This window comes from Botrytis deweyae (genome assembly GCF_014898535.1).
Source record: "Botrytis deweyae strain B1 chromosome Unknown BDEW_004, whole genome shotgun sequence".
Lineage (NCBI taxonomy): Eukaryota > Fungi > Ascomycota > Leotiomycetes > Helotiales > Sclerotiniaceae > Botrytis > Botrytis deweyae.
In genome coordinates this window covers 1943914-1957610 of record NW_024066211.1, presented here as the reverse complement: position 1 = coordinate 1957610, position 13697 = coordinate 1943914, and the positions used below count along the sequence as shown (strand labels likewise).

At 43.5% G+C, this 13697-nt stretch overlaps 7 protein-coding genes across 7 annotated transcripts; 5 read left to right on the top strand and 2 right to left on the bottom strand.

Annotated features, from left to right (window-relative positions):
• Positions 1–209: 209 nt before the first annotated feature.
• Positions 210–1004, top strand: EAE98_002589 (uncharacterized protein; the record flags this gene model as incomplete). Its single annotated transcript, XM_038950209.1, has 1 exon — positions 210–1004. One exon carries the CDS (start codon positions 210–212, stop codon positions 1002–1004), a length of 795 nt encoding a protein of 264 aa, XP_038813948.1.
• Positions 1005–1599: 595 nt separating this feature from the next.
• Positions 1600–3300, top strand: EAE98_002588 (uncharacterized protein; the record flags this gene model as incomplete). Its single annotated transcript, XM_038950208.1, has 1 exon — positions 1600–3300. The coding sequence occupies one exon, from the start codon at positions 1600–1602 to the stop codon at positions 3298–3300; it is 1701 nt and encodes a 566-aa protein (XP_038813947.1).
• A 560-nt stretch (positions 3301–3860) lies between these two features.
• EAE98_002587 (uncharacterized protein) lies at positions 3861–4938 on the top strand. Its single transcript, XM_038950207.1, has 2 exons — positions 3861–4393; positions 4488–4938. The coding sequence occupies exons 1-2, from the start codon at positions 4025–4027 to the stop codon at positions 4668–4670; spliced, it is 552 nt and encodes a 183-aa protein (XP_038813946.1). The 5' UTR covers positions 3861–4024; the 3' UTR covers positions 4671–4938.
• A 328-nt stretch (positions 4939–5266) lies between these two features.
• Positions 5267–6181, bottom strand: EAE98_002586 (uncharacterized protein). The gene is made up of 2 exons (XM_038950206.1): positions 6022–6181; positions 5267–5972 (listed from the first exon to the last, which is right to left on the bottom strand). Exons 1-2 carry the CDS (start codon positions 6050–6052, stop codon positions 5314–5316), a joined length of 690 nt encoding a protein of 229 aa, XP_038813945.1. The 5' UTR covers positions 6053–6181; the 3' UTR covers positions 5267–5313.
• Positions 6182–7267: 1086 nt separating this feature from the next.
• Positions 7268–7581, top strand: EAE98_002585 (uncharacterized protein; the record flags this gene model as incomplete). The annotated part of the gene is made up of 2 exons (XM_038950205.1): positions 7268–7382; positions 7436–7581. 2 exons carry the CDS (start codon positions 7268–7270, stop codon positions 7579–7581), a joined length of 261 nt encoding a protein of 86 aa, XP_038813944.1.
• A 183-nt stretch (positions 7582–7764) lies between these two features.
• On the bottom strand, positions 7765–9150 carry EAE98_002584 (uncharacterized protein; the record flags this gene model as incomplete). Its single annotated transcript, XM_038950204.1, has 1 exon — positions 7765–9150. One exon carries the CDS (start codon positions 9148–9150, stop codon positions 7765–7767), a length of 1386 nt encoding a protein of 461 aa, XP_038813943.1.
• A 1866-nt stretch (positions 9151–11016) lies between these two features.
• Positions 11017–13279, top strand: EAE98_002583 (uncharacterized protein; the record flags this gene model as incomplete). The annotated part of the gene is made up of 3 exons (XM_038950203.1): positions 11017–11350; positions 11399–11997; positions 12059–13279. The coding sequence occupies 3 exons, from the start codon at positions 11017–11019 to the stop codon at positions 13277–13279; spliced, it is 2154 nt and encodes a 717-aa protein (XP_038813942.1).
• Between the last annotated feature and the right edge of the window lie 418 nt (positions 13280–13697).

Here is a 13697-nt window from a genome sequence, read left to right as displayed (position 1 = left end):
GCCTCTTATCTTACCATTCAACTAACACTTTAGAAGTTGCTGGTGGATGAAGCTACATATTCTGATATAAACCATCATATTTTGACAAGAACCTGGTCATCATTCTGATAGCTTTCCATGCTCATAAGAAATAACCACAAACCACTACTCGAGTTCAACGGCAGCACTTGTATCATTCATTACTTTGCCTATCAAATTTCACGATCGCGATGCAGACAGGAAAGGAGTTGAACCAACGTTCAAAGCTACATTTCTTTGATCTCGCCATTGAGATCCGACTTAAAATCTACAATGAACTACTCATTGCCTCGGATTCTCAGCCTATTGAAATAAAATCCTCAGAAACAAGTCCATCGCATTTGATCCTAAGCAAAGAATACCGTCTCTGTCCCAAAATTCTACGAATCAGCAAACAACTCCACTTGGAGGCATCTTCAATTCTCTACTCCAGCAACAAATTTGTGTTATGCCGTCTCCAATCCTTCTATATACCAGGTTATAAGATCATCACTGGGTTTCTAGCACAGATCGGAGAGAGAAATGCTCTTTCTCTTCGGCATCTGGATATCTATTTTCCACTGTTTCCGAATTCGATTTTTGGACCTGGTCAACCTTGGCCCGCTGGAAGAGATACTGAAGTCATCGAATTAGTTATTGATAAAATCAGAAATCTTGTGACATTCAAGATATCTCCATGGGACAATTTACGATTTGGTGGTGGCAGTATAAGGCTGGCAGTCAATTCCTCGAGGAACTCCGGAAGCATTGATTCCTTTGAGTCTATTGGTATGGGTTTGAGCGCATTCGATGAGAGATTCAAAGCCATGCCAGCTTTGAAGGAGACCATGGTAGATTTTCATGTGTCGAATGCGTGGCCTGATGATTTAGTGGATAGATTTTTGAGGAAAAAGATACACGGTAGTAGATGGGTGTGTCAAGTTACCAGAGAAGAAAGTCTGTCTGAATCGGATACTGTTGGCTGTTACTTTGGATTATTCTCCTAGTCTCCAGTCAAGGTCAGGTCAAAGATGGAAGAGTCAAAATTAATTTCTTGCGAGAAGTTGGCTGAGACATCGGTCACTACGCTCAATTAACCTTAAGGAGAACCAAAAAATTGCAATATCAAATCCGTTGCAATTCTACCAAGAAAATCTGTTTCGCAAGGCATGACCGAAGAATTAAACTCATATGGGTAAAGGCCGAGAACAAGCATACTTCGTAGATTCTGAGAATCCGATGCTTGAACACAATTTTCGGTCCAAGTCAAAATAAGGTTTCGCAAAAACCTTAAATATCCCTACCGACCACATCGAACCATAATTTCCCCCTATAATCCCAGCTACACGAGAAATAGACTTCTTCAGATATTAAATCGAATTATAAATTGAACGCAGCGCATGGAAATTTGAACCAAAGGACTTTCAATTTTTCTGAATGCAAAGTCCGCATCTTGGCACAACCCAGCAATGGAGAAATTGAAACATAGATTTGCCCGATATAAATATTGGACAATGTAATATTTGGCAATTCTCTTGTAAGTAGAAGCAGTCACTTTCATTGAATCGTCACTCTCTTGGAAACTTCACTCATTTGTTCAAAATGCCTTCCGTTGGCAAGATTCTACTCGCCGCTGTCAACTTGTCAGTCCTTGTTAATGGACTAACGTGGACCTCATGTGGTACCGGCGTAGAATGCGCAACCCTTGAAGTTCCGCTCGAATATGGCGATTCGAAGTCAACAGCAAAAGCAAATGTCGCGCTTGCTCGTTATCCTGCCACTGTAGCAGCGAACAAGAAGCTCGGGTCTCTTTTGATTAATCCCGGTGGACCCGGTGCCAGTGGTGTTGGCTTTGTGCAGTCCGAGGCCGGTGCCGCGGTCTCGGCACTTAGCGGTGGATTATACGATGTTATCGGATGGGATCCACGTGGAACTGGTGCTTCGGCTCCTATCTTGGAATGCTTTCCAAATGCCAGTGCGGAGTATGATTTCAACAACGCATTTCCATCTGCTCCAAATCTTTGGCTCGGACAATTTGCAAATGCTAGCGCCAATGCTGCTGTTAGCTCTGCTATCACATCTTTTGACACCTCTGTCGCTGCTCTTGCAAAAGCCTGTGTAGCTCAGAAATCTCCCGCTCTTTACACCTCAACAGCAGCATATGTTGTCCGAGACATGGCAGCGATAGTTGATGCATTAGATGGAACTTCTGCAAAACTCAACTACTGGGGTTTCTCATATGGAACTATTTTCCTCGCAGAGTTTATCCAAACTTTCCCAGGCCGCGTAGGAAGAGTTATTGCCGATGGTGTCTTTGACGCAAAGGCAAACGCCCTTACATACGTCAGCCAACTACCAAACGATCAAGTCAGTGTTCGTACTTCTTTGAACGATTTCGCATCTTTCTGCACCACCGCCGGTAGTAAAGGATGCTCTTTTGCCACCGCTCCTACTGGAGTCACAGGTACTGTGGCCACCAGACTTGACAACATAATGGAGAACATATTCAAGAATCCTATTGTTGCTTCGGGCTTAAGCATTAGCTTGGATATCCTCAGTCCCCTTCTTGCATCTCTTCTGAGAGTTCCAACCACTTGGAAAACACTTGCATCTGTCCTATCCGGTCTCGAAACCCGTGACGCAACTGCTCTTATTTCACTCCTTGGGTCCTTAGCAGCGAGTGCACCAACCGATGGCTCCGCAGCAGGTGTCGGAACTCTTGCCACTTACCCACTTGGTTGCGTTGATAATGCTGCGTCAAATGGAATTACGTTGGACACTGTCATCTCTCTCACAAAAAGCATTTCAATCTCCGAAAATACTCCAATTCTAAATGCTGATCTTATCCCCATCACATTTTGCCGCAACTTCCCCTCCACACGTCCGCTTGTTCCAAACGTAGGAGCGAGTTTAATGGCGAAAACAGATACTCTTCTCGCAACAGCCAAAACACCAATCCTTATCGTCTCAGCCGAGAATGATCCGACAACACCTCTCAAGTCCGCAAAAGCACTCCGCAGTCTACTCCCTACTTCATCCACCCTTGTATACCGTGGAGGAAGTGGACATACAACTATCTCACATGCATCTCTCGGAATGGCAAAAACGATCTCCAATTTCTTTGTAAGCGGTACAATGCCCAAGGATGGAGCTCGCTTTGCGGTGGATCAGAATGTTTTCCCCACCGCTGCAGCGAGTGGTTTAGTTACACCGGCAGCTTTTAACGGAACCTATACTACGCAAGAGCAGAGTTTCTTAACCGCAACATACAACATTGGCCTTGCCTTTTTAGCAATCGCATAAAAGGCCTCCATATAATCATAGACCATTAGATAATAATACGTCGCAATCAAAAATTCTTACCATGAACCCCCATCCCGTGCAATCGGACCGTATGCGTGATAGAAATTCTGGCGATACCCAACGAATCTTCAACGTAAAGCCAAGACCACAACATATTAAATGTCATTCTTGCATGTATGATATTGTTTCACGGTACTATTACCCCAGAATGCACGCCGGAAACCCTGCACCAGGTCAGCGATCACAGGGCACGCCACAGGAATTTAACCGACTCGTCCCCCCTTTACCCGACAAGCATGTCGGTTCCACAAATTGTGTTTCAAAGTGATTGACGGGCGGAATCTGGGCGTCCTATCAGCACTGTGGAGAAGTTATCCTTAGGTCCATCTCCCTGATTCTGCAGTTTTCGCGGAATGGAGTGTGGGAATGCCAAGATAAATGATATATCATGATAAGCAGGAAGTGGGAAGGGATGAAAGTGTTGATAGATTAATATATAATTGAACCGATAGAATAAAGACGGAATGATATGACAGTAGCGACTTGAGGTCACCAGGACTGAGCTAGAATAATAGAAATAAGAATTCAAAATTTCGTGATATCTGCGTTGACACGTCTGTCTTGAAAGAGTTCCCACTTCTTAATATACCATATCGGAGCACAAATTTTGCATCTACTAGTTGTGAAACTCCCGACAAGTAATAACTCTCCCCAAAACTCCAAAATGTTCAAATATTTTACTATACTCCCTATCTTCCTCGCATCACTCCTGGCCTCTTCAACTCCACTACCTCTAACAGAAACGACTCTCTCCACTGATTACACATCCCAAGGCTATCTTATAGCCCTCAACGCATCAGCGCCTTATTTTGCAGGAGCTGGTCCTATCGCCGGCTGCATAACCTCGATTTTCACTTGGACACTCGACACTACTGCATGTGGTCTCTTTGATGGCACTCGCACTGTATATAACAAAAGTATCGGGATGTGGATGTATGCATTTGGAAGTGAAGCGGGTACGTGCGGTCTTGTTGAAGGTGGCCGAGTAACATGTTCGGCAACTGGGGTTGAAAACCAGGGAAAGTGGAGCGCGGTATGTCTGTTTTTCCGTACGAATTAAATGTAACTCAGGCAAAAAGTCGTTGGAAAAGAGACGGGAAAGAAAGGCTAATCTGAAATGCGAATAGCCCAACTCTACAAAATCGGGTGTGCCATTATACATGATGGGCTGGGCAAATTGGCCAGTTCAAAGGTGGCCGAGCAGTGGAGTAGATGTTGATGTTTGGAATACTTTGGTGGATAATCCTGCGCCTGGAATTTATTTGGATGGGTTTGCCAGATCGTTTAGTGTAAGATGGCAGGCTGCATGATCTCTGCAGAGGTCAATATCTGAATTTGGCGTTGGTATGGACTGGTTAAGATGGGAGATGGAGCAGTCTGCATGAAAACTTTACTTCAAAAAAGTAAGACTGGTCTCTTGATTGGATTTATGATTTTTTTTCTTCTCGGAAATGGGACAGGAAAAAGATGCAATGGACAAAGGTGGAGTAACTGTATTCATCACTTCATCCATCGTAAATTTAATGAAGGAAAATCTCTTCAACATTCCATAAATTATTCATAAGACTTTCGATAACTCGAAAAGAAAAACAATTGGTGATATCAAAAATCCCTCAACTGAAGGGCTTTTGTGTGGAAGAATAAGGAGAGTTCCTACGGAAATATGCTGCCACTGCACTGACAGACTCTTTACCGCTTGATCCGGACTCCCAGGGTTCGCGTTGAATATCTGGCTTGGGGCTTATGTTTATTGAAGAGAACACTGCAGATATATCATATCCCAGAATTGAAGTTTTGTGCGTGTTAAGCACTTTGAGATCTTGGTTTTTACCCGCAGATCAACGTCCCATATAACAAGAAAAGCTTTTTAAACTCTGAATTTTTTTCAGGTGGCGAAAAATGGGTATAGCCCTTGTGTTAATTCTGGGTATCCTACTGATCGAAGAGAACACATTAATTTCCGGAAAGCTTTGCTAGCTTTGCCTCAACAATGCGCTCCACCATTTTTTCCAAGATGGCAATATCTCCACCGGTTCCTTGGGCGAAATATCCCTCCACAGCTCTCTCAACGTATTTGCCAATTTGATCCACCTCGACGTTGATATATTCTCCTTCTTTCTTGAGAGCTGTGACTATTTTCGTTTGGGTATATGCGATCAACATAATCTCAAACCATTCCTCATCAACCTTGGTAATCGTCAAGCTGGCTCCGTCAAGCGTGACATATCCCTTCTCTACAATATATCTCATCACTTGTTTGTCTCTAGGCTTCAATCTCAGGGTTAAAGCCTCTCCATCCTCTTCCCTCTTTATCAACTCTGCGACAGTATCCACATGTCCTTGTACGAAATGTCCTCCCATACGTGTGTTCGCAGAAACGGCGCGTTCGAGATTGACTTCGGAGTTGACTTGTAGAGAACCGACGTTTGTACGACGAAGAGTTTCTGGAGCGCAACCAACTGTGAAACTATCCTCCGTGAAGGTTGTGACTGTAAGGCAGATACCGTTTACGGAAATGCTGTCGCCCAGTCCGCAGTCTCCGAGGATTGAGGAGGCATTGCTGATGGTTAGAGTGGCACCATATTGACTGTCGAGTTTGATGTCGGAGACAACTGAAAATGTTAGTGAGTTGACATTGGATATTGAAGAATGACAGCAAACCTCCTTTGATCTCAACAAGACCTGTGAACATTGCGACGGCTTTGAAGAATTGAATGCGATTGAAGGTTGAGCTTGGCTGATGGTATTAAATTACCCCGCCATGACCAATGATATTTGATATTGTATTGCGCTAAACTCCTTTTGATGACTTACATAATACACATCAACATCGATTTTGGTTCCTTTTGAACTCCATCTCAAAACTTCGTATTCGAATTCGGGAAACAAGAAAATATGTCCTGCTACTTACTAACCGCTACTATTGCTCTAGGTACAATTCATATCAACGTTGTTGTCCTATGCGCCAGTATTGGAAGAAAATATCTCCACAAAAATCAAAAAATCATTTCTCATGGACTGTCTCATGTTTCTGTTTCTTCTGTGGCATGAGGTACGACATATTTGAGGGAATCTTATTAGTTTCACAAGTAGTGCAGTACCATCGATTGATCAAAACTACTTTCTAAACTATTAGACACATCTGCTTTTCACGTCGATGAGATCCGATTTCAAAAACTGCATATCCAAGTGATGCATCGGGAGATGGGAAGCCACAAACGGGTGAAGGTCCTCGAGGGTCCCTAACGAACTACTAGGTAGCTCATGCTTAGTATTCGAACTAATACAATGCGTCACATTTCATGGCATGGACTGTGGATGCTCTACGAAGTGTTCTGTTTGATTATCGAATCGGATTTATTGTCACATACCGATTATCCGAGGTCGTTCCAATGATTATATCCTCCAGTTCTCTTATCTACACTCCATGAAATCCAGAATATGCATGCAAACCTTTACAATCAGGAAGACCTTTAGATTGTAAAGCGTTATTAACGTCATGACAAGCAATCGTACCTTGATATGTCAATCAACGGGAGAGCTACTGCAAGGCGGCCTTAGCGATGCTCGATGCTAACATAGCGTTGGTCCTGGGGAAGTTTATGATGTATTGACGTTTGAAATGATGATTTCATTGCTGATAATTTCATTGCTGATGATTTGCTCAGGAGTCTGAAAATGTCTTGGAAAGTCCCAATGATTCAGGATACTTGGGTGTTTTATCAGAATGTTTATGATATCACCATCTTCTAGCCTTTTTTGTACATAACGTCACACAGAGCTCATCTATCTCAAGCTATAGCTATAAGATGAGTACAAGTAGAGCTTTCTTCCGCACATTTTCTTTCAACAACCAAACGAATTCAAGTCTGCAAAGAATCCAGTCCAGAAAATCACCAAATCCATCATGTCATCCTCAGAAGTTCCCCAAGGGAATCCCACAGACAACGATTATGTTTCCCGTCCTGGCCACAAGCAGGATCCAATTCCAGTTCTGAGTGACGAAGCTCCTATTGAAGAGGGCAAGTTTTTTCTGTATTCTTGATGATTGACTTGAGCTAATAGCAGTGTGTAGAAACCGCCGACAACATTGCTGTCGACAAAAGCAATATCATCAATGATAAAACCAGACATGCCGCTAAGTCTGCTGAGACTTACCGAGAGCCTGGGGACAATGAGGGTTTACCTGAGGATGATGGGAGGAGTGCTGTTGCCCAGTAAATTTTGTCAATGCATTATAACGTCTTGTGCGAAGGGGCGAATTATGTGTAACATTGAGGGATCATGGCAATGGACCCGAATTCGATGGCGCCTTTCTCGGACGTGTATATTGTTGATGTTGAATTTATTCGAATATATATACAATAATGATACCGTATTACTGCCTGGAATCTCTGTCCAAGCTCAAGCTGCCACTTTGATCCCATTTTCGAGAGTGTGAGGCTCATATATTCTCGGTATCAATCCCTCAACCATATCAATGGCTCCTTCCATGCTGTCCTTGTTGAACACAAAAAGCCCCTGTATAGCAGCCATACTGGTATGGAGCTCTGGCTCAACAGTCTTACCTTCTTCATTAGCAACAAGCCCAAGACTTTCTAGCTTTGTCAAAAATCGCAATTTTCCATTTCCATCCTTGTCAATATCGCCGTAGAATCTATCCCACATCTCCGCAGCTTGATATCTTGTAGCTTCACCAATTCTCTCGATCATATCAACACGTCCAGGCCGTATTAGCGCAGCGTCAAGTCTGTCAATGTGATTTGTAGTGAGGAAAGCGATTCTTTCTTCCCCAGCCGCCACTCCGTCCAGTGCATTCAACAATCCCGAAAATGTTACTGTTGCGCCTGAATATCCTTCGGAATCTACCTGTTTCCGATTTACAAACGCAGCATCTGCATCTTCAAGCAGTACTAGGGTTCTCGGAGGTAACTTCGTTAGGAAATGCGCCAATTTGTCATCTGTCATTCCCCGCTCGCTCAAATTTATCATTGCGACCCCAAAGTTCAATTCCCCAGCCAAGGCCTGTATAAAAGAGGTTTTACCACTCCCAGGCGGACCATATAGAAGATAACCTCTGCGATAAGGTATTCCTCGATCCACATACCATTGTTGCCGACCTAGAAAATCTGTCACATCATCGAGGATTCGCTCCTTGACTCCTTCGTCTAATATTACAGAACTTAATGGCCTTTTTCGTCGCGCATCTCCGAATTGTCTCCATTCCATTCCAGAGCTCTTATAAACAACCGTTTTCCCTTCCCGCTGTGTCGCAGCTAATTCATGCGCTTCTGCAAAAATATCTGCGAATATATGTCGATGAGCGTATAATGTTCGCAGAGTAATTGTCTCGTGCGGTACGCCAGTATTCATATTATGACTACTTTGCTTCTCCCGCTGGACTAAAATAAAAGCATTCTTATGCTGAACAACATGCCTACCATATCCCGGCTGCGCAAGAAAAGTCGCAGATGATGGACCGCCCTCTAGTTGTTCGCCGGTCGTTCGCATAGAATAATCATGAACACGGGTGATTCTAGATGCGATGAATCCTCCAGGTGGTCGAGGAAGACATAGCCATGCTAAGATCCATTGATATGATGGATCCTCCTTACTGATTTCGAGATTTACCAAAAGACGTCGTTTGATGGTTGAAGCTCCCAGTATCATGAAACGTCGACCGATGGCGGCAGAAGCTCCGAGACCTGCAAGACCAATGCCTCCGGCAAATACGGGATTATTGAAGAGCGCATCGAGAGTCGTCAGTGACGTTGTTGATGGATCAGGCATTGTTTGGTGGTGGGAGTAATTTTGGGATTATCGAGTCGCCTGAAAAAAGTTCTGGAATACCCGATAGTAACCGATGTTTGTGGGGGGATAAGCTTATCGAGCTTATATCAAATCGACTCGATAAGAAACCAAAACATCCAATTTATTACAACAAAACACTAGCCATCTCACATTCCCATTCTACATTGTCATCAGCATATGAGATACCCCTGAGACAAAGAAACACAGATCGCAATAACATTGGCTTACTGCAACACAGCAGGTCGTTGATGACTGGGACATCTAGAGTGCCAAAATCTGGATTGCACTGCAGGACCAAATCTCGATCAAGGAAGGCCTGAATTCTCCAACACGGAGTACAAGACGATAACCTCACAAGCAATAGGATTGATTAGGTTCTTTCAACCATGTCCTCCGGGTTATCAGTACTCCATCCACGACCCTGATACATGCCAAACGAGCATCCTCTCGTGGGCTAACCTGTGTCGAGGCAGTCGAGTGATTGACCCACTTTCAGTATTTAGGGGAGGGATGATATTTATTCATTTCAGCTACTACATACCCAGGGGGAAAGTTGGCGCAGTTGCCGATGTCGTTTACAATATATTGTCAAATTCCTGCATCGTTTCTCATTTTCTCCATACGAGCGATTATATAATCTGCCCTTAATGACCATTCGAAAACTCAAAGTTGAGTCTGTTTGATTTGCAGTATTCCTAGAGCAATTGTGACTACAAAGTTTCACGAAGTCTTCTATCTGCTTGTTGGAGTGCTACGATAACCCTGTGGGTTTTTTCGCGACATAGGACGAGTAGACGATAGTAACATTCATCGTCTCTGACCAGCAAAGCAATGTTTGTATGGGACTTCAAAAAGGAATAAAGTGCACTAGTTAGAAAGCATTCAAGACTGGACAATACAGGTTAGAATCAAATTCGAGGATCTACTTGAACCAAAAATATCAATATCCAAAACTGCATGAAATCTATAAGGCTGTTCTAAAATCAGATCATCGATTCTGTTGCTTCACTTGATTGGGTCTATCGTACACGAAATCGTAAAACATCGGTAAAACCAGTGAAGCACCGTGCGAGTATCTACGAATAGAGGGTGTTCCCAGGTTCACACGTGTTTCAATATTCCATGTACGCATTTTTAGAACATTTGTTACCCCGGACTTGATTACAAGTCCGTATTTCACTTATCCGCTGTAGTCGTTTCTGTACGTGAGGAAGCCTCCTTGAGATGTTGAGGTCGTACCTGTACGATTGAACCACAACAATTGATGAACGGCTGCTGCTGAATTCTTATCTTCCTACGAGTACAGCAGTGTATATCCGTTCTCGAAATGACCTCAACTCTACCAAAATGGCACTTTGCAACTTAGTGTGGTTACTCTGTCGATGTATGGGATTTCTCAGATACATCGAATGTACCTGGTCAAAAACTGCCACGCTCAGACTATTGTGACCCTTCCTGAAACTCTGGTACTACTTGGCAGACTTTCTGTTCTATAGTTGTTAAGGCGACCAATCATTTTCATTTTGTGATAGTTTTATTCCCTTACACCTATCTATTCTAGACTCTACTCTATACAAGTTCAATTGCCTGACCCAGCCACATTCCCCGTCCCGAAAGTCAAAATTTCATCAACATGATAAGATGAGAGCAAAACCAGTTGTGGATCTAGCCACACAATGCAAAAACTCCGAACCTTGAACGGCTCTAACAAAACCTCATGGACTCCCATCACCATGATGTTATTCATGGTTTTATTTTAAAATTTTGCGAGGCCGGCCCCCTCATGATTTACTTATTCAGTTGAACTAGACTCTTCTTCCGCAGTGACTGCGGGCAGTCTGAACCATGGGAAAGATAGGAACAAAACTACGGGAGATTAAGGAAGGACTCAAAAACGATGAAAACTTAACTCGGGGAAGAAAGGGCTTTGTTCGCGGAATAAAAGCATTACCGTCGTCAACAGGAAAATATTTGGTTCGGAAGATTCCTTTCGTACATTGGTTCCCGAACTATGCTCCGAGATGGCTTGTGGACGATATGATTGCTGGAGTAACAGTCGCATTGGTCTTGATTCCCCAGGCCCTGGCATCTGCAGCGTTAGCTGGCATACCATTGCAGCAAGGACTCTTTGCTAGCTGGTTGCCATCGGTCATTTATTTCTTCATGGGTACATCGAAAGGTATTGCTTCTACATGAATTTAAGATTGCTTGATGCTAAGAATTGTAGACATTGCTACAGGCCCTACAACATCTTTGAGTCTACTTACCAATGCCGTTGTGCTATCGATTGCTGCCCAAGATCTTCCGATACCGCCAGCTCTCATTGCCTCCGGTCTCTCTTTCTCGATAGGCGCCTTTTCTCTATTATTCGGACTCCTGAACCTTGGATGGATCCTAAATTTTGTCACTGTTCCTATGCTAGTTGGGTTCCAAATGTCAGCAGCGTTAATCATTATTCAAGGCCAGGTTCCATTGATACTAGGCGAATCAGGGGTGGGCCAAAACTTTATGCTGCAAGGAATGCAAATCCCCAAAAACATTGCAACTACTCAGCCATTATCATTGGCTGTTGGCGTAGCCTCGATAGTGATTATCATTCTCCTGAAGCTCATGGGTAAAAGGTGGGGGCACAAGAGTAGTATCATCAGGATCTTGTCAAGCTTGCGGAACGCTTTCGTGATTGCTATTTCCACTGCGATATCCTTCATTGTCAACAAAGATCTCATCATTCCACAATTTCCCATCGCCGGGACGGTAGCATTAACCCTACAATCTCCACAACTTCCGACCAAAATTGTTCTGCTTGTCGCCAAGAAATCATTCCCCGTGAGTTAGTCCAAGATCAATGCTCAATAGGCCGGACGCTAATCTTCTAATTTTTACCTAGGTATTTATAGCTGCTATAGCTGAGCATTTGATATTCGCCAAGTCATTTGCTCGTGAACACAACTATGAAATCGATGAATCGCAAGAACTCGTCTTTCTGGGGACCGCAAACATTGTGAATGGCTTTTTTGGTGGGATGCCAGTATCCGGATCTCTTTCTCTATCAGCAGTGAATTCAACAACTGGAGTGAGATCACCACTCAGTGGGCTTTTCTCTGCCGGATTTGTTTTTCTTGCCATCAATGTATTGACGGAAACTTTCCAGTGGATACCAACCGCAGCAACCAGTGCAATTATACTTATCTCTGTAGGAGAAATATCACCTCCAAACAGTATTCCACTCACATACTGGAAAGGTTCATTTGCAGATTTCATAGGCTTTTTCGTCGTCATGAACGTGGCGTTGGTTACAAGTCTAGAGTTTGCTCTTGGGCTTGGGGTAGTCTATATAGCGCTTTACACTCTTTTACGCACATTATTCTCCTCGATTAGTCCGCTAAAGCCCCACGATCTCGAAAATAGATACAGTTTTGAAAGTGTAAACAGAATGAGTATACCTCTTCAGGGAGGGCGCCTAGTACCTCAAGGCACGCAACTCATTACGTTAGAAACTCCTCTCATTTTCTTGAACGCGGAGAGGATAAAGAAAGATATTCTAGAAGCTATTTGGACCTATCACGAGCCGACTCCTTACGGGCCAACGGAACGAAATGGATGGAGCGACTATCGAGTTCGAAGAACTGCCGCCCTCCGTCGCAGGAGTAACATTAATACACCAACCAGATTCCTTCCAAGGCTTGAAGTCGTCGTATTCAACTTCACGCGAGTCACATTCATTGATACTACCGGTCTCACCTACCTTCAAGATCTCAAAGACGAAATTATGGCCTATAGTGGTGACGCTGTAGAGTTACGTTTCGTAGGTATGATTGACGCTGTACAGAAGAAATTCAAAAGAGTAGGATGGCCGTTGGGCACTTATCAAGAATCACAAATCGGCCTAGTCGCGGGCATTGACATCATATTTGAAGATCTACATGATGCGGTTGCAGCACCTAGAAGTGTTAGAGCATCTATGAATGGACTAGATTTTGGTTTTGTGAATTCGAGGAATGATATGGAACAATTTACGGATGAGGAGGCTTTTCAAAAGGGCAGGATGAACATCATAGTTACAAATGTTGTGACAAAGGATGGGAGGGCGTATAAGGAGGAAATGTGAATATTCCTTTAGGTGCTTTGGAGTATTTTGGGAGCGATCTTTGCTATATTCATGAATAGAATAGGAACACCAATTATAGAAAACATGTATATGTGGAGAATCATTGCGGGAGGATGCTTTCCTGAACTACATAGTCAAAACGATGAAAGATGTTAAGAAAATCACCATATCAACTCATAAGTCTCAAGCGAATGATGATCTCCAGTCTGATTTACATATCTTTTCAATTGGGCAAACTCATTCACTCGTATCATTGCTATTTCGGGAGAAGAGTTGGTTGAGTGGTCTGTGCGTCATCCTAATGTCTCCCAACTGTGGTGAGGACTTTCCCCGCATTTGAAGTTCCCAACAAACACAACGACAACTCCATGTGAAGCAACAAAGTACATCTATCCTTCCCAAGCCGTCGGGTATGGCT

Coding starts and splice junctions, on each gene's coding strand:
- EAE98_002587 (XM_038950207.1), top strand. CDS start 4,025: ATGTTCAAATATTTTACTATACTCCCTATCTTCCTCGCATCACTCCTG. Junction 4,394..4,487: donor ACCAGGGAAAGTGGAGCGCG/GTATGTCTGTTT, acceptor AAATGCGAATAG/CCCAACTCTACAAAATCGGG.
- EAE98_002586 (XM_038950206.1), bottom strand. CDS start 6,052: ATGTTCACAGGTCTTGTTGAGATCAAAGGAG. Junction 5,973..6,021: donor TCTTGTTGAGATCAAAGGAG/GTTTGCTGTCAT, acceptor TAACATTTTCAG/TTGTCTCCGACATCAAACTC.